Source organism: Agrilus planipennis, unplaced genomic scaffold (assembly GCF_000699045.2).
Source record: "Agrilus planipennis isolate EAB-ADULT unplaced genomic scaffold, Apla_2.0 scaffold181, whole genome shotgun sequence".
Classification (NCBI taxonomy): domain Eukaryota; kingdom Metazoa; phylum Arthropoda; class Insecta; order Coleoptera; family Buprestidae; genus Agrilus; species Agrilus planipennis.
In genome coordinates, this window is record NW_020438858.1 from 222,962 (window position 1) to 248,128 (window position 25,167).

The window sequence follows — 25,167 nt, forward strand, 5'->3', positions numbered from 1 at the left end:
TAGTAATTCGTAAAAGAATATATGATGTGCTCCTTAAAATTAAAACAGCTGATAAACATTATCTAGGCGGTTACACAACTAACCTTGAATTTTAATAGACATTGACAAATCTTGTCAATTACTATATAGTTTTTTAAAAAACAGCCTGGCGATCTTCTTAAAAACCTACTGTATAGCATGTATTATAATAATTAATTCAACCACAGAGCTCACGCGTAAAAAGATACAGTCGGTAGCACAGTTTTTTTTCTTTTTCAGCAACTTCAATATTTCTTTAATTTAAATAAAATTCATTATATTATTATTTATAGAATGCCCTATTCCGTAAAAACTGAGCGGAATACGACAAATAAAAGTTACAAATAAATAAATAGATATTTTTTCCCTTTTTCAAATTAGAACTTTCCGGTAGGTGATAANCTCGCGACTAACGTTTATATAAAATATTTAAGCGACTGCGTTCAATAAATAATTTAATTGTTAGATGAATCAATTAAAGAAGAATTACGCCTGTTTATCGACAAATAAGAAAGTTAAAATAATAAGAAAGTTTTCTCTATCCTATGACTACAGTATTAAAGCTTGTTTTTTTTTTTTTTTAAGTAGTATAGTACGAAAAGTTTCGGTAATTCTCGTTAGTAATTAATTAGCAAAATCTACTACAAATATTCTTCAAACCGGCTGAAGTTGTTTTTTATTTGAATGAATCGGTCGATTTGTAAGTGATCATGTGAAGGAAATTCATTGAATACATTAAGACGTCTATGATATCACACACCAAATAAGGGATGTTAGGAATACATGAGGACAATAAGCAAAGCAGCGGTTTTTGGGTAGAAGACGGGAGCAGACTGGTCAGGTACTTGGGGCTAAATACAGGGTCGAATTTAACGTTGAAATGAGATGCGGACCCTTAAAATATTTACTTCTTTTGACTTACGTTCTACCACCCATAAAACATTTAAAGAGCAGAAAATAAAGACTTTGCAAAGGTAACGTCCCAGGCATCATCGCTGTCCCCTTAAGTCCGACCCTGTCTAAGTGTTTTGCCGCAAGGGAGAGCTAGCTCCCTTTACTTTCTGCACAGCGCTATAGATTAGACTAGTATTTACAAATACCCTGAAGTTAAAAAAAAAAAGAAAACAAAACGTTCTCCAAATCTCGTAAAACGAACATACGACATCCTTCTGTGCAGGTGAAAGGGGGGTCTACGAGGTATGTCAATAAACAAATGAGACTCGATTTCAAGTAGTAAAATTGCCTTGCAAAAGTTTAAGAATAAAACAAATAAATTAGAATTATTTTAAAATGTTTTTCAAAAATAGCATTTCGATTATTAATCCCCGATCTAATCAAGAGAAGGCACACCTTTGCTCTCATTTTTTCACGTTTTCATAAGAATAAACGTGTTTGGCAACCGTTGGGGGGTCCATGTCTTTTCAAAAAGTGCGTCAGAAACTGAAAGAAGTCAACGTCTGTCTCAGTATTTTAGTGTCACACCTCGTATTTCACATTGAACAAGGTAAAAAAGACAAACGTCGCCTGATATACATCATAACTGTTCTTAATCATTTCCCTATCGTCAGGCGTCTTATTTAAAGAAGATAACTGGTTACATATGTATTTAAATATGTATAAATTGCTACTATAGAATTATGCCTATGCAAAAAATAGCATGCCGTCTGTGGTAAAAAAAAGCCAAAACCGACGGCAGCCATACTAAGCGCTCCTGCGTTAACACCAGCGGAAGGGTACTGCTCGGGGCCTGTCTGCACCCTCTTTTACTAAAGGCTTATGAAACTCACGACCAGGCCTTGAGTGGATAGTTGCCCAACAGTGTTCACAATAATACTACAAATTAAATTAACACATTCGACATTAATTCATTTACCTTTCTTAGTTTCTTTCTCGTCGTCGCAGCGACTATAGAATTTAATTTATTGAATCGCCTTTTTCTTTTGTTCGTTTAAAACTAAATCGTCGAGTACAATTAATTTGTTCTTCACAAGGAAGTTTAATCATTACTAGAGCGTAAAAAGCAAAATTACTTCTTGAATTGTATTACAAAACAATTTTTTCCAAGAGTTTACTTATTATTTATCTACCAGCAAACGAATTATTATTGAAAATCACTCGTAAAAGTTACTACTTCTTGTTTAATTAAATAAAATCGATTAACTGCTTTTTCTTTTTTGCAAATTGATCGTTCAAGCGACGAAATACTTTTAGATAATAATAAAATCTCGTAAGATTGAAAACATTTCCAGACTACTAAACTGAAGTTGTTTAAATTCCTTTTTGACAAAATTCATCAGAGCCCAAAATGTTAACCGGATGTACTCAAACAACATAAAAAATTGGAAGAGCTAAATGGTGCTTTTTGATTTTGAATCGTTTACGTACATACCTGCAAACATGTGACATTTGCACAAAAGAAAGGTGCAAACTTCCCACCGCAGCGTTGTCCCTGGCATTCATCACACATTTGGTCATCTAGTACGTATGGCTTTACTTCGACTCGTTTGTCTATATCACCATGTTGTAACTGCACAAATCGTGCACTAATGGCTGCAATATAACTCTGCTGGTTACTAAATGCAACCCTTCCAGCTCCTTTAGGATATTTCAGTTCGGGATCCGTGTCTATGCCTGCATAGCATACGCCTCCATACAACCGATCCATTATCATGGCTAGTTCAACTAAAAACAACGAATCTTTTTTTATTGAGAGGCATAACTTTTAGGGTTCTACGGCAAAAGGACATAAACTGAACATGTAAGTAAGCATACGGTAAGGAACCTGAAGAAATTGAAAAACTCTTTATTTTGTGATATTGAAACGTTTGGCTTTAAACTTTACTTGAATCCAAAAAGGACTTATTATGTTAAATGTTATTGAAAAGAACATTCTCACTGGAAAAAACAAGTTTAAGGGTTCCACAGTGAAACGACAAAAACTGAATTTGAAAATGATGATGATGCGGAAAGGAACCTAAAATGATTGGAAACTCTTTATTTTATGATGTTCCAGCGTTGAGAATTTTGATTTTAGTGAAATAGAAGCTTAAAAATTGAATTTGTGAGTGAACACGGAAAGTAACCGGAAGGATTGGAAACGATTTATGATGTTAAAGCGTTTGGCTTCTAGCTTTATTTTAATCCTAATAGAACCTTATTACGTCAAATATTTCACTGAGAAACACACGTTTTAATGTTCCACACCAAATCGATAAATTCAAAAAAAAAACCTGGAAGGATTGGAAACGATTTATGATATTGAAACGTTTGGCTTCTAGCTTTATTTTATATCCACGAAACGAACATTTTCACTGAGAAACACAACTTTTAGGGTTCCACAGCAAAACGACAAAAATTAAATTTGTAAATGATTACCCTGAAAGAATCCTGAAAAGATTGGACATTATTTTGTGATGTTGAAGCGTTCAGGTTTTTGGTTTATTTTAGTGAAATGGAAGCTCAAAAATTGAATTTGTGAGTAATCACGCAAAAAGGATTAGATTATTGTAATGTTGCGGTTTTCGGGTTTTAGCAGTAAGTTACTCCAAAAAGATCCTTATTACGTCAAATATTAACGAAACGAGCATTTTCACTAAGAAACACAAGTTTTAACCGACAAAAATTGAAATCGGAAATTAACCTCGAAGTACTGGAAACTCTTTATTTAATGATGTAAAGCGTTTCGCATTTAGCTTTATTTGAATCCAAACAAAACCTTATTATGTCAATTATTAATAAAACAAACTAACGCAAGTTTAAGGGTTCCACTCCAAACCGACAAAATTTGATTTTGTGAGTGATGACATGGGAGGGGATTGTGAGGGATTGGAAACTATTTATTTTGTAACGTTGCAGCGTTGGGATTTTAATTTTATTTGGGTCCAAAAAGAACCTAATTACGTTAAATGTTACTGAAACAAACATTTTTAGTTAGAAATGCAAGTTTTTGTGTTTTACACCAAACCGATAAAAAATGAATTTGTGAGTGATCACAGGGAAAGTAACCAGTAAGGATTGGGAATAAATATTTTGCGATGTCGAAGAGATTTTAGGTTTATTTCAGCCCGAACAGAACCGTAATATGTAAGGTATTAATAAAACGAAAATTTTTATTGAGAAACAACTAAATCTGCTAGTAAGAAGTCAGAGTAGCTTCATTAATTAATGTTCCATTAAGATTTGAATAATGTGATTTTGAAGCCCCTTTCGAAAATTTAATTTTCAGTCATTTGAAAAGTACCTACCTGCCTTTTCGAAACAATCTATAAACTCTTACAGGAAAACTGAAGAAAGCTTTCAATTAATGAAATTTATAAACTGTTACGAAATCTGAAAAGTGTGCATATCCGAGACGCAATTGTCCGTTTTAGTTTTATCGAGTACAAATAAAGGGCAAAAAGAAACATTTGAAATTTGCTGCTAGTCTTGTAACTTGCCTGCCTTCAGTGGACGTGGTACTCCTCCAACAAATACAGTCTTTCGGGGGTCTAAAGGCATCGAAGCATCTAAAACGAAATCAGCATCGGAAAGTCTCCATGGCCGAATTTGAACGGGCTTGTCTTTAATGGTAGGTGAAGAGACACAAAGATATAATTTATCTTCGTCGGTGATGCAGGCGTCAATTAAACTTTGTACAGAATTTTCGTCCTAAAATTAAAAACATGTACATCGTCTGTATATAAGCAATAAGTATCAAGAAAGTTTTTTTTTTATACTACGCATTGTACGATAATAATATGGAAAGCATTATGACTTTTTTTACTACGGTAAACGTTATCTTGTTATTAACCCACGTTCTATTGTAGATTTATATAGGCCAGTCCACTTTAGGTTTCATTAACTTCGTTAAACACCGGGGCAATATTATTGCTGCTCGACAAAATGTGATTACAGTATCCCCTTAACTGCCAGGATGGTCTTATTTATTTCTAAATTAACTTGACGCCTTTTAGGGTGTAAAATATAATGTAATAGGTTGTTTAAATAACCCACCTATCGTCGTGAATGCTTTTTAACTTATACACGATATAATATAATTTAAAGGGCAGGTAGATAAATGTAATAGTATATATATATATATAAAAGAACTCACCTGAAATAGCAAAAACGCATACCCCTTTGGTGGAAAATAGGATTTGCTTTCGGCTTTGTGTGGCCAATCGACTACGAGTGGTCCAAATCGTCTAAAACTTGCTGTTATTTCATCTTCATCGATGTCAGGTGGCAATCCACCGACAAAAACTTTCCTGGAGAATCTTTCTCCTCCCTCAGAACCTTGCGAATGCGGGGATGATCTAGATGGAGAACTTAGGGGTTGGGTACTTAGGGTACTATCTGCAAGATGACTAGGCTCTTCTAACAGTACTGTCCCGGCTTGGTCATCCAATCCAGGGAAATACGGAGCTTTCCCTAAAAAATTCATTTCTTCTTCACAACGTCTTACGTCAGCAATTATACAATATTAAATTCCGTAGGACATTTATAGTCATTCGTACTTTAAATGTTTTAAAACAAATGAATTAAACATTAAATATTATTATAAATAAAAACTAGAAGGTAAAGCTTACTGGAATGTATATTGATTTTTGTCATAGTCTAAAAAAATTAAAATAAGTTTAAGGTGTGTGGTACTGTCCTTTATAAGAAACGCTTGCGCCAGCACATGTTCTTCAAAGGGCAATGGCATGTTAGCACGTGCGTTAACAACTCGCTACATTTTCTATATCATTAATGCCAACGACTAAAAATGTGCACAATCCATGTGATTAATTATTATTTTTTTGTTTAAATGTGCGAAGACTTCATTGACTTGTTAATTAACCGTTTTTTTTTTTCATGACGTTAGGTCACAATATTTTACACAATATAATATTGACACGATTTCATATAAAATTTAGAAAGCAGTACAGTTTGTGCAATATGATTTGAGTAGCCAAACCAACGTGCTAATCATTACATATTTACTCTTTGCTATCTACCACTTGTTTTAGGTATTTGTGTAGTTTTCCGATGTTAATTTATTAATTACCTAATATTTCCAAGGTTTTAATACTTACCATGTAACTGCGTTAGAGACTGAAACGCACTTGTGTTGCAATTTATGAAACCTGAAAATAAGGGACAACTATTAGTGAAAATGTTAAATTAGGGTTGCAGGTTGTCAGGAAGTTGTAATTTTCAGGAAATAGGTACAGGTTGGTTCGCAGTAAATAGTTGATGGCATTCAGTGTAACCTTAATAAGGAACATCCTTATTTTATCTAATTGTACATGCCATGTACATGTGTAATACATAAATATAATATTATAGCTTGTTTGGTTAAGTAGATAGATATACAAGAGAAATATTAACAACAAATGTCAACAACAACAACATACCTACTACAGTAGATTTTTATTCATTATTGCATAACTTTAAAGTGGATCTGTTTTTAAGTTTTAACGCGTTAGGACAAGTATTTTTTTATAATGATTTTAGAATTATTATAAAGTATAATCGTAATATATACAAATTACGTGTCACGTTGTTTGTCCGCAATGGACTCCTAAACTACTTCACCGATTTTAATCAAATTTGTACACCGTGTGCAGTTTGATTCAACTTGAAAGATAGGATAGCTTAAATCTCAATTTATGATCGCAATAGTATATAAAGTAAGGGAGTTTGGTCACGGTGGGTGGACGTGGGTGGCGAAAATGTGAAAAAATACATATCTGCCCCTTTCTAACATATGAGACCTTTTGGAAAGTTCTAAAAATTTCTGAAATGATCCAGAAAACTCCAGAATGTGTGCAACTGTTACAATCGATCTAGAATGTTCTAGAAGGTTCTAAAAATTTCTGGAATGATCTAGAAAGTTCCAAATTGTGTGCAACGGTTAAAATCGATATGCAATTTTCCAAAAAGTTTTAGAAATATCTGGAGTGATTTGGACAGTTCCAAATATCCGCAATTAATTATCAAAGATTTCTAGAATTTTCTAGATTTTGTCCAAATATTCTAGAATATTCTAGAACGATCTACTATTATTAAGAAGTTTTATAAACGTACAGGGTGGTATCTAAGATAGAAATGTATTATTATATTATTTTAATCAGAGCAACGCCGGGTTTCGCTGCTACTTGATATTCTATAATTCTATATCTGTTTTACAGATGCTTGATGAAGTCTAAATAAAAAAGTCGAAACGTTGCCGAATCAATAAATTAGTGGTTTAATATTGTCCCTTCATATTCCTGCTACGTATTTTATGTATTAGAATTATTTTCTAAAAAGGCATGTAGTTTTATTTTTTCACCTATATTACAAACTTTAACAATAAATAACTACACGTCAGATAACATTATCTATCACAATTTTGTTTGGAGGTCTACGCGACATGTATATGACTAAATCTGCTAGTAAGAAGTCAGAGTAGCTTCATTAATTAATGTTCCATTAAGATTTGAATAATGTGATTTTGAAGCCCCTTTCGAAAATTTAATTTTCAGTCATTTGAAAAGTACCTACCTGCCTTTTCGAAACAATCTATAAACTCTTACAGGAAAACTGAAGAAAGCTTTCAATTAATGAAATTTATAAACTGTTACGAAATCTGAAAAGTGTGCATATCCGAGACGCAATTGTCCGTTTTAGTTTTATCGAGTACAAATAAAGGGCAAAAAGAAACATTTGAAATTTGCTGCTAGTCTTGTAACTTGCCTGCCTTCAGTGGACGTGGTACTCCTCCAACAAATACAGTCTTTCGGGGGTCTAAAGGCATCGAAGCATCTAAAACGAAATCAGCATCGGAAAGTCTCCATGGCCGAATTTGAACGGGCTTGTCTTTAATGGTAGGTGAAGAGACACAAAGATATAATTTATCTTCGTCGGTGATGCAGGCGTCAATTAAACTTTGTACAGAATTTTCGTCCTAAAATTAAAAACATGTACATCGTCTGTATATAAGCAATAAGTATCAAGAAAGTTTTTTTTTTATACTACGCATTGTACGATAATAATATGGAAAGCATTATGACTTTTTTTACTACGGTAAACGTTATCTTGTTATTAACCCACGTTCTATTGTAGATTTATATAGGCCAGTCCACTTTAGGTTTCATTAACTTCGTTAAACACCGGGGCAATATTATTGCTGCTCGACAAAATGTGATTACAGTATCCCCTTAACTGCCAGGATGGTCTTATTTATTTCTAAATTAACTTGACGCCTTTTAGGGTGTAAAATATAATGTAATAGGTTGTTTAAATAACCCACCTATCGTCGTGAATGCTTTTTAACTTATACACGATATAATATAATTTAAAGGGCAGGTAGATAAATGTAATAGTATATATATATATATAAAAGAACTCACCTGAAATAGCAAAAACGCATACCCCTTTGGTGGAAAATAGGATTTGCTTTCGGCTTTGTGTGGCCAATCGACTACGAGTGGTCCAAATCGTCTAAAACTTGCTGTTATTTCATCTTCATCGATGTCAGGTGGCAATCCACCGACAAAAACTTTCCTGGAGAATCTTTCTCCTCCCTCAGAACCTTGCGAATGCGGGGATGATCTAGATGGAGAACTTAGGGGTTGGGTACTTAGGGTACTATCTGCAAGATGACTAGGCTCTTCTAACAGTACTGTCCCGGCTTGGTCATCCAATCCAGGGAAATACGGAGCTTTCCCTAAAAAATTCATTTCTTCTTCACAACGTCTTACGTCAGCAATTATACAATATTAAATTCCGTAGGACATTTATAGTCATTCGTACTTTAAATGTTTTAAAACAAATGAATTAAACATTAAATATTATTATAAATAAAAACTAGAAGGTAAAGCTTACTGGAATGTATATTGATTTTTGTCATAGTCTAAAAAAATTAAAATAAGTTTAAGGTGTGTGGTACTGTCCTTTATAAGAAACGCTTGCGCCAGCACATGTTCTTCAAAGGGCAATGGCATGTTAGCACGTGCGTTAACAACTCGCTACATTTTCTATATCATTAATGCCAACGACTAAAAATGTGCACAATCCATGTGATTAATTATTATTTTTTTGTTTAAATGTGCGAAGACTTCATTGACTTGTTAATTAACCGTTTTTTTTTTTCATGACGTTAGGTCACAATATTTTACACAATATAATATTGACACGATTTCATATAAAATTTAGAAAGCAGTACAGTTTGTGCAATATGATTTGAGTAGCCAAACCAACGTGCTAATCATTACATATTTACTCTTTGCTATCTACCACTTGTTTTAGGTATTTGTGTAGTTTTCCGATGTTAATTTATTAATTACCTAATATTTCCAAGGTTTTAATACTTACCATGTAACTGCGTTAGAGACTGAAACGCACTTGTGTTGCAATTTATGAAACCTGAAAATAAGGGACAACTATTAGTGAAAATGTTAAATTAGGGTTGCAGGTTGTCAGGAAGTTGTAATTTTCAGGAAATAGGTACAGGTTGGTTCGCAGTAAATAGTTGATGGCATTCAGTGTAACCTTAATAAGGAACATCCTTATTTTATCTAATTGTACATGCCATGTACATGTGTAATACATAAATATAATATTATAGCTTGTTTGGTTAAGTAGATAGATATACAAGAGAAATATTAACAACAAATGTCAACAACAACAACATACCTACTACAGTAGATTTTTATTCATTATTGCATAACTTTAAAGTGGATCTGTTTTTAAGTTTTAACGCGTTAGGACAAGTATTTTTTTATAATGATTTTAGAATTATTATAAAGTATAATCGTAATATATACAAATTACGTGTCACGTTGTTTGTCCGCAATGGACTCCTAAACTACTTCACCGATTTTAATCAAATTTGTACACCGTGTGCAGTTTGATTCAACTTGAAAGATAGGATAGCTTAAATCTCAATTTATGATCGCAATAGTATATAAAGTAAGGGAGTTTGGTCACGGTGGGTGGACGTGGGTGGCGAAAATGTGAAAAAATACATATCTGCCCCTTTCTAACATATGAGACCTTTTGGAAAGTTCTAAAAATTTCTGAAATGATCCAGAAAACTCCAGAATGTGTGCAACTGTTACAATCGATCTAGAATGTTCTAGAAGGTTCTAAAAATTTCTGGAATGATCTAGAAAGTTCCAAATTGTGTGCAACGGTTAAAATCGATATGCAATTTTCCAAAAAGTTTTAGAAATATCTGGAGTGATTTGGACAGTTCCAAATATCCGCAATTAATTATCAAAGATTTCTAGAATTTTCTAGATTTTGTCCAAATATTCTAGAATATTCTAGAACGATCTACTATTATTAAGAAGTTTTATAAACGTACAGGGTGGTATCTAAGATAGAAATGTATTATTATATTATTTTAATCAGAGCAACGCCGGGTTTCGCTGCTACTTGATATTCTATAATTCTATATCTGTTTTACAGATGCTTGATGAAGTCTAAATAAAAAAGTCGAAACGTTGCCGAATCAATAAATTAGTGGTTTAATATTGTCCCTTCATATTCCTGCTACGTATTTTATGTATTAGAATTATTTTCTAAAAAGGCATGTAGTTTTATTTTTTCACCTATATTACAAACTTTAACAATAAATAACTACACGTCAGATAACATTATCTATCACAATTTTGTTTGGAGGTCTACGCGACATGTATATGTGTAAGTGTATAGTCTACATATGTATTTTTTTTTGTGGATGGTCTTTTATATCATCAATTTATCATGTTTTGTAAATGCTTTTCCTTTTGATACCATCTTCTTTGTACGTCTGTACATATTACAATCTTTATACATGTGTCTGTGTTGGGTTAAAGGTGAATAGTTCCTGACATAAACGGATAGGTATAAGGAAATCAAAAGAATTAACATATTTCAAAAATTGAATGAAAATCGAATAATGCCTATATTGCAATAAATTCCTACATTCAATCCCTTCTAGGCGTTTCTGAAAGTCGTGTTAATATGGTTTCAAAATCGGCTAAAGTTTTTAGCTGATTATAGTATCGCAATGAGTAGGTCATGTTATAACTAAAGATTCGCAAAATGGTTTTTTAAAAGTATTTAAATACAAAATGCAAATACTTTTTTGATATTAAACAATAAGAGAATGAAATAGAATCCATAGTTTCTCTAGCTTTAAGTTCATCCATTAATTGAAGTTTTTCGAATCGTTTTCTAAACATTTTGGATTATAAGCATTTATTAGCACATCACAGTATCTTGTAATTTTCAGTTTTACACAGCTGGCATATATCAATTCGATATTGTTTTGCGGACTGTTTCGTCGTAATTCATAGAATTTAGTAGTTTCTTGCTAAAAGTACGATAAGTGGTGATTTAGCAGGTGCTGATATCAATTTGGAACTTCAAAATTCCATGGACCATGACATTGAACCCGGAAAACAATATCGATCCAATATTTTAGATTATCCAATCTCAAGGAGTTTAGAATTTTTTGAGCTCTCNGATCAGAACCAAAATAGGGTTGCAAATAATTTTATTGATGTAAAATTAACATCAATCATTTAATATCAAAATATTTACAAGCCCATTTTGTTTCCGATCTTTTACACATTGTAATAAGAGAAAGAAATGAAATCCATAGTTTCTTTAGCTTTGGCTTCATCTAATAAGTAAAGTTTTTCGATCGTTTTGGAGTATATGCATTTATTAGCACACCACAGTTAAAGAATTAGAAGGCATTCATGGAATGTCTCTTTGTTGCCTTTTTAAGCTTCTAATACCTTCATTAGCCAATGTGAGCAACTTTCATTCATCATTTTGTATATTATTTGATCGGTGATATTAGCAAAACTTTTAACGGCGAAAACGTATTTTGCATTTTGCAAATAGAAAATACGTTTGGAAAAATATTTCAAATAAAATACAAACTGCTTTTTTCAAAAAGTATTTAAATGCAAGATAAAAATAGGTATTTTTATTTCCGGCCTGGTACCAGATAATGACGCTGGATAAAAATTGAATTGAGATAGGTCGTTTTCATCAGTATGGCGGAACTGTTACAATTTCTGTCGCTTGTTGGATTGTAAGGTTTTGATTAACGATAACTTATTAATATGTTTTTATCACCTTGCAGATTTTTAATGTTTATAAGCATTATAGGATGGTTTCAACTAGACCTTTTCGTTGTAAATTGCCAACCAAGAAAATTAAAATTTTATTAGTTCAGTGTTTAAAACGACTCTTTGATGAGGGTGGCATGATATTTAATGGAAAGGTTTAACGGTAAAACCACTATCCATAAAAACCTACTGTTTCATTTTTAAAAATTACGGTGTATGTCCTAATCGAGGAACCCAATTCATATTTTTTTAACCTACGGTTATATGTCTCCCTTCTAAGTGAAATAGCAAATTATTAGTAATGGCTACGATATCGACAACGGTAACAGTTTTTATTTAACTAATAAAATATTCAGTTTAAGGGCGCTCTAAACAATGAATTGAAAAATCATTTTACCACAATAGGTGCCTTCAACGATTTTCTTGTAATTTTCGTTAAATTACACACCCACGAAGCAATACAAATATAAATCGACAGGAAAAACTATTTAATTCTACTGCTATATAGGAAAACATATTTCATAAAAAATTGATACACACATGCATGACCTGGATTTTGTCTGAACTCGATAATGTGAAATCGATTATTAGTCTCGAAGGAAAACGGTAGTTTTTATATGATAAACACACAATTACATACAAATAAAGAACGGGTAAACCTACCCGTAACATATCTATACACATATACCTAAACAATAATATTGATTGGATTTTAGAAAACACCTTAAACACAAGTTTTAAATTAAGCATTAGTTATTAATTTAAGGTTAAATAATTACTAAACAGTGTGACACAGAAATTTTTAAAAAACCTAGAAATGAATTAAATTGTTGGTCATCATCATAAGGCCTTTAGTCGTAAGACAGGCACCTCCACTTTTTCCTATCTTAAGCTAATTTTCGCACTTCCCTAAAACAGTAATCTAACCAAGTTCTACCTCTACTCCTCTTAACTCCTGTTGCTTCTTATATGTCTCTGACTAGCCCTTCATACCTGAGAAAGTGTCCTACCAACCTATCTGTCATCTGTTCTCCTATTCTTTGTAATACCTCTTCATTTCTAACCTTCTCTGTCCACAGCATCCTCATCATTTGCCTGTAACATCCCATTTCGAACGCTTCTTGACCCTGTGCTCTTCTCTGTTTTATATATCTACTGCTCCATCCATCCTGACTTATCTGACTTACCGTATATCGAAAATTAGCTACTTCTTCTAATTATTCGCCTCCTATCTTTATATTTGCTCTTTCCCTACTTTTTCTTTCCTTTAATACCAGTATTTCCGTTTTACTTTTATTTCTGTTCATACGATACTGTTTTGTCAATACCGCTTCCAATTTATTTAAGGCTATCTCTAGCTCCTCCTTGCTAGACGCTAATACTGCTGTATCATCGGCAAATCTAAGCATGCGCTAATCTTTTGCTCCTGTATATCTATCCCTACAGTTGTCCTGTTTTTAATGATGTCAACATTTTCTTCGGTGTATCTCTCTATCTCATTCCTACATTTTGAAGTTTATTTAACATCTTGTCCCGTTCAACATTGTCAAAAGCTTTTTCTAAATCTACAAACCCTATGTACGCACCGTTTCCTTTTTTCTATAATTTTCTCTATTGTTACCCGTAAAAATAGAAGCGTTCCTCCATTTCTTCTAAACCCAAATTGATGTTCCCCTAATAGTTCTTCCGTCCATTTCTCCATCCTCCTCTGTACAATTCTAGTTAAGATTTTTGACGCATAAGAAGTTAAGCTAATTGTTCTAAATATATTGCACCTATCCACGCCTTTCTTTTTAGGTATGGTTACTAACACGTTCCGTTTATAATCCTCCTGGGCTTTCCCCTTTTGTAAATATGACTAACTAGTCTAAACTTATGATCTCTAACCGCTTGTCCTACATTTTAATGCTTCATCAAATTCTTCTCTCATTATTGGATAACCTAGCTCATCTATCCACACTATCTTCCTTCTGTAATGTATCTCCTAACTTTCTCTAAATATTCTTTCCACCTATCCGCCTTTTCCTCATTTTCTAACAAAATGACCCCTGCTTCGTTTCTTATATTATTACTACTGTCTAGAATTCCTTTTAACTGTTGGTAAAATTTTAAATTTTTAATTTGTTTCACTAAACGATTTAAATATACTCATCTAATTTTTATTTTTATATAATAGTTTAACCTTTTTTGACATACTGTTTTGATAAATAATAATTTTTAATTTTGAGAATTTTTAGAATTAGACAGATCGTAATAGTAAGTACCATATATACGAGGGTGGATTGATAAGTTTCCGGCCTGACCAAGAAAAACAAGGTTTTTAAAAATTTTTTTTTTTTATTTCTCAACATAATCTCCTCCAAGGCTGATACATTTCTCATAGCGGTGTTCCAGTCTATTAATGCCATCTCTATAGACTGATTCGTCAAGCTCCTCAAAATAACCATTTACAGCTTCGATTACTTCTTCATTGTCCGCAAATCTCTTACCGCCAAGCCATTTTTTGAGATTAGGGAACAGAAAATAGTCACTCGGGGCTAGGTCTGGAGAGTAAGGAGGGTGCGGCATCAATTCAAACTTTAGATCGTTGATTTTAGCCGTCGCAACGATTGACGTGTGCGCTGGTGCGTTATCGTGATGAAACAAGATTTTTTTCTTCGCCAGATGAGGTCGTTTAATTTTCACCTCGTGGCTCAAACGTTGCAATAAGTCTGCGTAGTATTGACCAGTGATAGTATTACCCTTTGCAAGGTAATCAATGTATATAATACCTCTTGCATCCCAAAAAACAGTAGCCATAACCTTGTTCGCCGAAAAAATTGTTTTTGCCTTCTTTGGAGTTGGTTCCCCTGGTCCAATCCACTGTTTAGACTGTTCTTTGGTTTCAGGAGTGTAGTGGTGGACCCACGTTTCGTCAACGGTTACGAATCGACGCAAAAATTCGCTTGGATTACGCTTATACAATGACAAATTTGCGGTAGAAATGTTTTTTCGAATCAATTTTTGGTCGACTGTTAGCAAACGCGGCACCCATCTTGCACAGAGCTTTTCCATATGCAAATGTTGGTGCAAAATATGTTGCACACGTTCATATGACATCTTACAGGTCTCAGCTATCTCACGCACTTTCAATCTGCGGTCTCCCAGCACTATTTGATGAATTTTTTCGATCATATCTGGAGTTGTGACCTCAACGGGGCGTCCTGAGCGAGGCCCATCAGAGGTGCTCACACGACCCTTTTTAAACTCGGAAACCCACTGCTTAACGGTTGAATATGACGGGGAGGATGTCCCCAGTGTTGAGTCCATCTCTTTTTTAATTTCCTTCGGCGTTAACCCCTTCAAATAAAAGTATTTGATGACAGCACGATTTTCCTGCTTTTCCATTTTTACGAAAACCACAGAGGCGTCTTGTTCAGCGTGCTGTCAAACCTACACTAGCAAGGAGATCGGGCTGAAACTATAGCTACAAGCTATCCAAGGATGGTACTATAGAATGTCACCTCAAGGTAGGCCTAGTGGCGTCATCTCTTGGTTAGGCCGGAAACTTATCAATCCACCCTCGTAGGTAAAAAAAGTTGCAGAAACTATTCTTCACGCCTAATTTCTATCCGATATTTCATTAATTTCTTGATTAGGTAATAAATATCCACTTGCCTAAAGAACTAAAATAAAACGTTTCTTCAAAAACCCACATTGTAATGCAGACAAATTCATGTATTATCTAGAAACCTTTATCTAGTGTAGATAGTGTTCCTTTTTTAATTCATATGGTACATACAAGTTTCGAAAAAAAAAATCATTGTAGCTCATCAACCTGTATCGATTTAGATTTAGACAATGGATATATATTAGGCATTTGAAAAAGAGCAATAAATACGCGAGACTGTATATTGCAATCAAGTTTGTCACCTTGCTCTGCACATGTTATATAATATCGCGAAAACGAAAGTAGATTTAGCTGTTAGTTACAACGGAAACCGCTAAACCAAAAACCCAACAAAATACATAGAAATGCTAACTTATTTACACAGTATTTATCCGAATTAAATAATAGTAAACATTAATTTGAATGTGAAAAGAGATTTGTGTGAAATATTACTTGTCTCGTAAGCGTTCACGGTCGTGTTATAGATGAATCAATTTAAGATTCACGATAGTGTTACCATGTCCTGAAAACGTTTCGCCGTTCTTAAGACATGGCATCTTCAGTGTGGATATATAAAGCAAATTACGTGTAAATTATTTTCGTAGGAGTTTATAAAAAATTAGAATAGAAAACAATACTACAGATAACGATTATATGCATAAGCATTGTTTTTTTTGTAAAAGTTTTCCCGAATTTCGTTTTTCTTTAGGGCTGGTCCACACGAGAGGTTTTTAACTGCGTAGCCGCGGCGATAATGTGCCCGCTTCGATGGAACACGTTATTTTAAATACACCTGAGCGCACTATCGGCTATTTAACCGCAACGATTTTAAAAACGCAACATGTTCTATTTAAGCAGCGGTGCGGTTACCCTTTCGTCATATGTAACAAATGGTATATTACGGAATAGCGCGAATGAGCATGCAAAACATCGCCTAATGTCCGCTAGTCTCATATAACAGGACTTGACGAAATGCACGTGGAAATGAACCGTGATTATTACTTTGATAGTGGAAGTGAAACTCTGAAATACCCACAAATAGATCACATAATGACGCTTCACCTCTAGTGCGTTCACCAGCGGTCACCTCACCGGAGCGGCTTTATAGAAGAATCTCTCATGTGCACCAGCTCCTATACAAAAACTTGTTGTGTTTCATTCCCATCGGCCACTAATGCTGGTGGATGGGCAATCCCTCGGGACTACGCCGAAAGGTAGGGCGGAAGGCCCGCTTCAGCCTCCTTTCAGGAATCGTAGAAATGGGTGGGTGGTGGTTCGGGTGAGATAGATGAGACGGACGAAATGAAGACAGAAGAAAACAAAAGATTGTCTCTGGAATATTACTGTCCCAGCATTTACCTAAATGCAGTGGCGGATTTGCAGTCCTAGCCGCTCTAGGCCCCAGGCCATGTACCGCCCCTTTTCCAGCACCCATCATTATAGTCTAAGTACATAATTCATGAATATTTGTTATCAGCAGTGATTTTTTTTTGGCACGATTTGCCGCCCCTAATATCTGACCGCCCTAGGCCCGGAACTGGACCTTAGGGCAAATCCGCCAATGCCTAAATGACCCCAGGAAACCACAGAAAAACTTGGACCGACTTGAATCAAACCAGCGTCCTCCCGAATGCTAAGCAATGGTCTAATACCTCTACGTTATACCGCTCGGTGCTCTTATACAATAGACGATGTCTATTTAATAAAGTTTATTAGCTGACTCCCTCCCAAAACTATCTCATATTGTCAATTCAAATTTTGGTGGAAGTTGAAACAAACAGAAAACTAATTAATTTATGAAAATAATAATATAATCATTCATCACATGAAGCAGGCCGTTTTTTTCAAGTGCAACAAATAAATTTCTTGAATTTTTTTCTTTCGTTTGTTTTAAATAAAAAATTGTTCACACAAAATATTTTACAATCACTGACCCAAAACCTCTTTTATTATCGTTTATTCTTACGTGAAATTTCAAATATTGTACTTGTTGTTTATGGATGATGACACTTTTTTATTAAATTTCAATATCGAGGTCGCTTGGCTAAATCTATACGGTAGGTGGTAATCAAGAAAAAAATGCTGGATTTCACATTAAAATATTGCCAATACTGGCATTAATACACAAATCTAAATGGTATGTTGTTAAAATTATTTACGCAAACAATTTTAAATGTTTAAAGGTCAGCTGGACTTGTGACGTTGCCATGCAACATAAAACTCATTTATTTCGTACACTCGATATGTCATTATCGCTATTTGTACAGAAACGAATTTTTAAACAAGCTTTTAAAAATCCAATTTGAATAGAATACCTAAACTAATAAAAAGACAATTACGATGGTAAAATAAAATAATTGGTAATATCAGAAAGTGATACATTTTTTAAATCGATGCAAAATAATTACGATGTAAATGTCAATAAAATTAGTAACTGCGATATTTTCAATATCTTTTGGAGACTGAAAAATCTATTTTTTTAAGATTACCAAGTGTTTATGACGTTAACTTTGTGTTAAGGACGGCAAATAACGGTATGGTATTTCGAGACAGAGGCAGGATTAGAAAATCAAAGTAAAACAATTACGATATCAATAATTAATAAGTGTTGTATTTTCATTGCCTTTTATTTATTTTAATTATCTTTTAGAAACTGATAAGTCATAGTTACTGTTACCGTGGGCTTGCTTATCTTAGCTGTTTCGCCATTCTTAGCAGCTTCAGGGCAGATACGCAAATTACGGATGAAATATTTTCATGTTTAAAGAAAAAATTAAATAGNTTATTTTAATTATCTTTTAGAAACTGATAAGTCATAGTTACTGTTACCGTGGGCTTGCTTATCTTAGCTGTTTCGCCATTCTTAGCAGCTTCAGGGCAGATACGCAAATTACGGATGAAATATTTTCATGTTTAAAGAAAAAATTAAATAGAAAACAACGAGTATATGCTATTTTTATTATTGTATTCCCGAATTAAATTATCATAACTTTCTAAAATATAAATGTGAATTTGTTTTAGAAAATACTACAAATAGCGCAGTAAACGCCATCTGTAGCACGATGCTACATTTTAGGATTACGTATACAGACCACTTCGAATTATTTTAGTGAATTTGTTTGTCTGTTACCATTTCACACCTTAACTACTCAATCGATCATCATGAAATTTTGTACAAACATTGTCAGGGGTACAAAAAATAATATCCAGGAAATAAATACTGTTCCCGAGGGATAGAGAAAAAAATAATTATATTATTATAATGTTTAGGACATAAACACAAGGGAAGCCACGAACAAAAGGTAGTTCTGCATAATCGACATTGTATACGAGTACTTAATGGTTTTTATTGAACCGATTCCTTCCAAAACTACCGCATTTGAAATTTTGGTAGTTACGATTGAAAATGGTTTAAACCTTGATCACATAATTCAAAACAATATTTTCAAGTACAAAAAATAAATTTAGTGAAACTTCTCTATTTATGAAAGCCTTTAAAATAATGGTATTTTGAGAAGAAAGTGATAGATACCTTTTTCAAAATTCAAACAAAACGATTACAATATCAATAACTAATAAGTTACCTATAGCTATGTTTTTCTGTAGCTAAATTTTAAATATAACAAGAGATGACAGCCTCTAAACTAAAGGTATTTCGAGACAGACATTAATATTAAAAAGTGATACCTTTTTCCGAATCGATGCAAAACAACTACATGTAAATGTCAATATTTAACGACTGTGGTGTTTTCGATGTCGTTTAGAAACTGAAAAATCTTTTTTTGCAATACGTAGTAAATAAAAGCCTAACTAATGGCATTTCGAGACCAGATACTATTAGGTGATGCTTTTTTTTAAAATCAATCCAAAAAAGAACGAGATATTTGTCAATTTGACAATAATTAATAAGTCTTTTAGAAACTGCAAAATATTTTTCAATAACCAAATTTTTCTTTCGTAAATAATAATAGTATTTGGAGACAAAAAGTGATCTTGTTCAAAATCGACGCAAAGCAATTACGATGTCAATAATTTATAAGTGCTGTATTTTCATTACCTTTTATTTATTTTCATTATCTTATAGAAGCTGAAACATAATAGCTAAGTTTTTCTGTCGCTAAATATTAAGTATAACAAATGACAGCCTTTATTTGAAAGTGACATATCTCTTTCAATTTAGGATGTAGATTAATAACTGTGATATTTTCAATTTCTTTTACAAAACAAAAAAATATTTCTTTTATAAATATGTATGGCAAATGAAGCCAAATTAACAACGGTGGTATTTTTCACCGTTAGATATAGTAAATAAATATGACTATATGACAAACGAAAGCTTTTTAGGTAATGATTTTTCGAGGTAGGTAGGTAATATTAGAAAGTGAGACTTTTTCAAAATCGGTAACAAAAGGTTTATTGGAAGCATTTTTTTTTTCCTACTGGTAGGTAGTTACATTAGTAGCGGTAACACGGGTTCGTTGTACATTGAAAATGTTTATTAAAAGCCTTAAATTTTACCTGCAACGGTACAGTTTCGAAAAAAAGTTGTTTTTTAAGGTGCAGTCAGTCGATGTAGCAGCAGCTAGCGTTTTCAATAGAGTGAAAATTACCAGAAGAGTTGAAATATCGATTGTGCGGTTGGTAAGTAAAGTACCTACCCAAAGCGTGCAATTTCTGCTGCAATCAACCGTTTTCGAACGAAGCTTCTTTTTGTAATTGAGAGACGTATTTTTGCGTTTGATTCGAAATTTTAAATACGAAAGCTACATGTGACAAAGTTCGTTAAACTTGCGATATTTTTTTAAGACTACTTAAAACTTGCTAGAAAAACGTCCAGTTTTAACTTCCTATTGGATATATTTCAGTGGAATAAACTCGATAAGTCCTTTGAGATACTTTTAACACGTAAAGTTTTTAGTCATTTATTTGAACGTGCTCCATAATCCATAACAATTTTAAATTTATAAAGTTAAATTAAATTATAATGCATATTATTAAACGTATGCTACGAGCTTTATCATTTTTGTTGTGCAAACAAGGAAATGACGCACCCTAATCTTTTTCAATTACTTGCATTTAGATAACATACCAAATTTGTAACATTTTGATTTGAATTATAAAACTACCACATATATAAAAGACTTTTTTGTTCATTAAATTAGGCTAGGCCATTTAAAATTCTCAAGCCTAACTCATTGATTCCGATAATAGAAATTTAGGGTATAATTTTTCTTTTCTGCAAGATATGGTTGAACCACAATTATTGAAAATATTTCAGAGGTTCCACGTATCTCGAAATAATTACAAAGAAAAAAGTTTTAAGGGAAAAAAGTGAATCATTCATCCTTGATAGCCATGACGGTTGGATGCACACGATGAAATAAATTCTCACTAAATTTAGTATTCTACAGTACCCACGATTTGCTCAAAACTATCTTGTTTCCAAAGTTTAGGTAACAAACTTTCTATGAAGTAAAAGTGTTAATACTGAGTAAAACTTTCCTAACCGACCAACAACGTAAATTAGTTCTACAAATTCAAATTCGTTGATAAAAAAAATGGTTCTTGTTAGAACGCTTCCATTATTGTAACGACGATACATACAAAAATATATCAGTGTGTAATCTATTTAACGTTATGTACTAATGACGAGTCCTTGAGTCCTTGCTCATATGGACGTATGTATGTACGTGTGTAAGTAGGCAAATAGATCTGATGTTTGCTCTTCAATTTATTCTACATAGGTACCTGTATTTTTGAAGCAAAATACCTACTACCTATAACACTTTGAAAGAGAAACAAAACTTATTACGTAATAGGATAAATTATTTATTGAAAGGAAAAGGTATGGGCGTAGACGATTTGCGCTCCGCGGTCAGTCCCTAAATGAAATTATTTAAGGATTTTTGGGAGGTACAATCCGAGACAAGAGTAGGTACATAAAATTAGAAATTCGTGATTAATTAGTTAATTCATGAGGTAAATAAATACTATCTACACTTAAAAAAAAAGTATACGGTTTGAGAGAAAATTTGGAATTAGACCAAAAACTTTGAATAAAATAAGAAATAACGAATAATATGGAAAATTTTTAACTGACTTGGCAGTCAATGTGCCTTGATTTCAACTTCGAAATAAAAAATATTTAGTTTCAATCTTTATTAATAATGAGCGTAAAACTTTTTAATATGTTTAAATAATAATTAAAACTTTAAAATTGCATTTATTTCAGACAATTATAAATATTATCATTATATTATCAAGTAAAAACGAGATTTTCAGCTAATTTTTCATTTTTTCCTCGATAACCATTTAGTGAATTTGAATAACCTTACGCTAAAGTGATTCTCCAGAGTTCAAGTTACTTATTATAAAAGTTTGAAATTTCTGGTAGCTTTTTTTCTGTTAATAAAAATAAATTTAATCTGTTCGGTTAACGAATCTCCATAAAATGACGTGTAAAATTACAATTTTTTAAAATTTCAATAACTTTTTAACGGTTTAGTGAATCGATTTGCAATTTTTACAGGAGTTTTAGAATTGAATGTTCTGGTAGCTTTTTTTCTGTTAATAAAAATAAATTTAATCTGTTCGGTTAACGAATCTCCATAAAATGACGTGTAAAATTACAATTCTTTAAAATTTCAATAACTTTTTAACGGTTTAGTGAATGGATTTGTAATTTTTACAAGAGTTTTAGAATTGAATGAGGAACGTTCTTCCAAATTTTTATTTGTCTCGTAGCATTTTGACATACTTCCCAAACATCCTTAATCTCCAAAAAGGTTATGGTATAGTTGCCCCCCCCCCCAATATCAATTTGTGTATAATTAGGTAGGTACCTAGGTATATATCTTTACGATATATTGGTATATAAGATTATTCTTATGTCCTTTATAGGGTGAATCTGGCTGTTCGCCTACCTGCTTTAGATCTCGATCACTTTTTTAAATGTCAATAATAAGTAAAAAAACCGCCAAACATGATTAAAGATTTTATTGAATTAGTTTTCGACCACTTTATCCTATATAAAACTGGGGTGCCTCTCTTCAAAGCTATGTGTTTCATCCCGTGAAAAATAAGTAAATATTGAGCACATAGGTAGAAGGTAGAAAAAAGATATTAAAATTTGTATTTTTTTCCATAAAAAACATTTGTTTACAAACATCGAGAACCAACTTGAAAGTGATCGACAATTGCGATGGTCCTAAACAGGGTAAACGTGCATTCTTTAGAATATCATCAATTAATTTATCAATTACAAATAAAAACCCGNGTAAATCTATCTAAAGACTTGATATATTCAAATAATTATATAAAATATTTATTACGTCAATAGAAATTTTATGAATTTGGGTTCAACTGACCGCGGGGCGCAACTTATATATACCAAAAGGTACAGTAGGGTGTTGGCAATCGCCAGTGTGCATGTACCACTCCTAAAAATTTCGATGACCTATCGAAATTCCTACTTGCTGTTACTATTATTATTAAAAAAAATATTATTATTTTATTCTCCTCTAATTAACTTTCGTCATAAAAAAATAACATGAAATTGTTGTTGCCAAAAACAAAACGAATTATCGATCGTTTTTTATATCGAATTGTATTAACATTGTATCGGTTTTAAATTACGCCCACACAAAAACGCCTTAGCAATGTTAAACATTTGTGAGCACCAATTTACAATTCAAAAAGTGGCGTTTTTTTTTTTCGCGTTTTGACGATTTGTAAATAGTCAAGTGGGTGCCATACATATCACTCACTACAACAATTTGTAGAATTATTAAATTCACAATCCGTTGAGTAATAACTTAAACAAACTTGCCCGACGTTCTTATCGAAATTTATCGGAACACCTTTTTGGTACCTGTAGTTACAACGTTACGCATGTGTTACTTTTGAAGTAGATTTCTTCAAATAATCAAAACTAGTATTATGCCATGTGAGATAGGTTCGTGTAGATGCGGTTGTATAATAATAATCAATCACATGAGCACGATTTGATTTATCCACAGATAGATATGTATGTACTTAAGTGTGATATACAGTAGTACCTCTTTACTATTACTGCTCATCTTATATACACAACGGCCAATGCCCTTTTCGAAGGAAATAGAACCGGAAGAATAACTTTTTTCAACAGCAGCAGCAGCAGCTCATTCATTATTATTTCGCGAATAGGTAAATAACTTTACATTAGATTCTGTCTCGCTTGGCGCGCCACCTTTAACCCCGAAACAAAAAATCAGTACGATATGAAATCGGCCTTCTTCACTTAACAATAACAACAACAAACATCAAATGCAACCAGGTGAATAAGAAACAGTAAAAGAAAAGAAAAAAATCGCAACAAGCAGTCAGTTACATGTACGTATGTATGTAGTAGTGTGTCGATTACTGCAACAGTTACATCATTTGCTAATCAAAAAAGAAACACTTGTGTGACGCAGTTGCCGATTTTTTGTAGTACAATTTAAACTGTACCTAAATGTACGTGTTTGAACCGATTTGAAATTAGACAGGTTCTAACCTTTGATAAGGGGAGGATATGCTGGCAATCCCCAGGATGTTGGTTCTACCGGTGCATTAGTGTCCACCAATGGGGAGGTACCGAAAGCACGAAACATCGTGCAAATAACTTTTGACGAGAGTTCTACACTCGCGCAATGTTGGTCACAGACTAACTGTGGTGTAGTTTTAGCTTTTAAGTTCCGCAAACACAGTAATATAAACGCTGTCTCTCCCCGCACTTGATATACATCACCAGCACGGAGTTTTATGCACTCCAACGCGCCGATGTTACTTAAGCCACTTCTCTCCGAAACCACCTAAATCCATCGTTTTTTAATCAAATCCAAAAAAACGGTCATTATATTGTATTTAGAACAATGACAGCTCATAATATAAAAAAATCAGAACATTATCGAACAATGACTGAATAAACCCAGCATATCCATAAGAGCTAGGAAACTGCAGAACACATACAATATCAGGCATTAATTAATTATCATCATAATTCCTAAGACTGGTTGGGTACGCACCGCGAGTTCTTCCTATCTTGAGCTAATCTCCACATTTCTCGAAAACTAACGCATATCTAAATCTTTAACTATTTGCGAACAGTAATTTGAAACTCCTATTTCTGTTTCTAATATGTCTGTAACTAGCCCTTCACGTCTGAAGATGTATCATACTCTATGTCGCCTATTTCTTATTGACTTCCATTACGCCCTATGTTCTCCTACTCTTTCCGAAACCTCATCATTTCCAACCTTTTCCTTTAATACCACATCTCACAGTTTTAATTTTTTCTTTTCCGCAGCGCCCACCGTCCACGTTTTATACCCATAGAATTCGTTCTAACGGATCATCTCGAAACTGCGCGCACAATGCAACCACATAACCAAAATGTGTTCACAG

At 33.1% G+C, this 25,167-nt stretch overlaps 1 protein-coding gene across 2 annotated transcripts; it reads right to left on the bottom strand.

Moving 5' to 3' along the window:
* Positions 1 to 428: 428 nt before the first annotated feature.
* On the bottom strand, positions 429 to 24,445 carry LOC108739266 (translational regulator orb2). Of its 2 annotated transcripts, XM_025974701.1 has the most exons (6): positions 24,278 to 24,445; positions 9,340 to 9,390; positions 8,376 to 8,692; positions 7,720 to 7,930; positions 2,408 to 2,700; positions 429 to 1,851 (listed from the first exon to the last, which is right to left on the bottom strand). In XM_025974701.1, the coding sequence occupies exons 1-6, from the start codon at positions 24,372 to 24,374 to the stop codon at positions 1,735 to 1,737; spliced, it is 1,086 nt and encodes a 361-aa protein (XP_025830486.1). In that variant the 5' UTR covers positions 24,375 to 24,445; the 3' UTR covers positions 429 to 1,734. The 2 variants fall into 2 exon arrangements, with proteins under 2 accessions (XP_025830486.1, XP_025830514.1); XM_025974729.1 differs by lacking the exons at positions 7,720 to 7,930; positions 8,376 to 8,692; positions 9,340 to 9,390; positions 24,278 to 24,445 and adding exons at positions 4,455 to 4,665; positions 5,111 to 5,455.
* Positions 24,446 to 25,167: the final 722 nt, after the last annotated feature.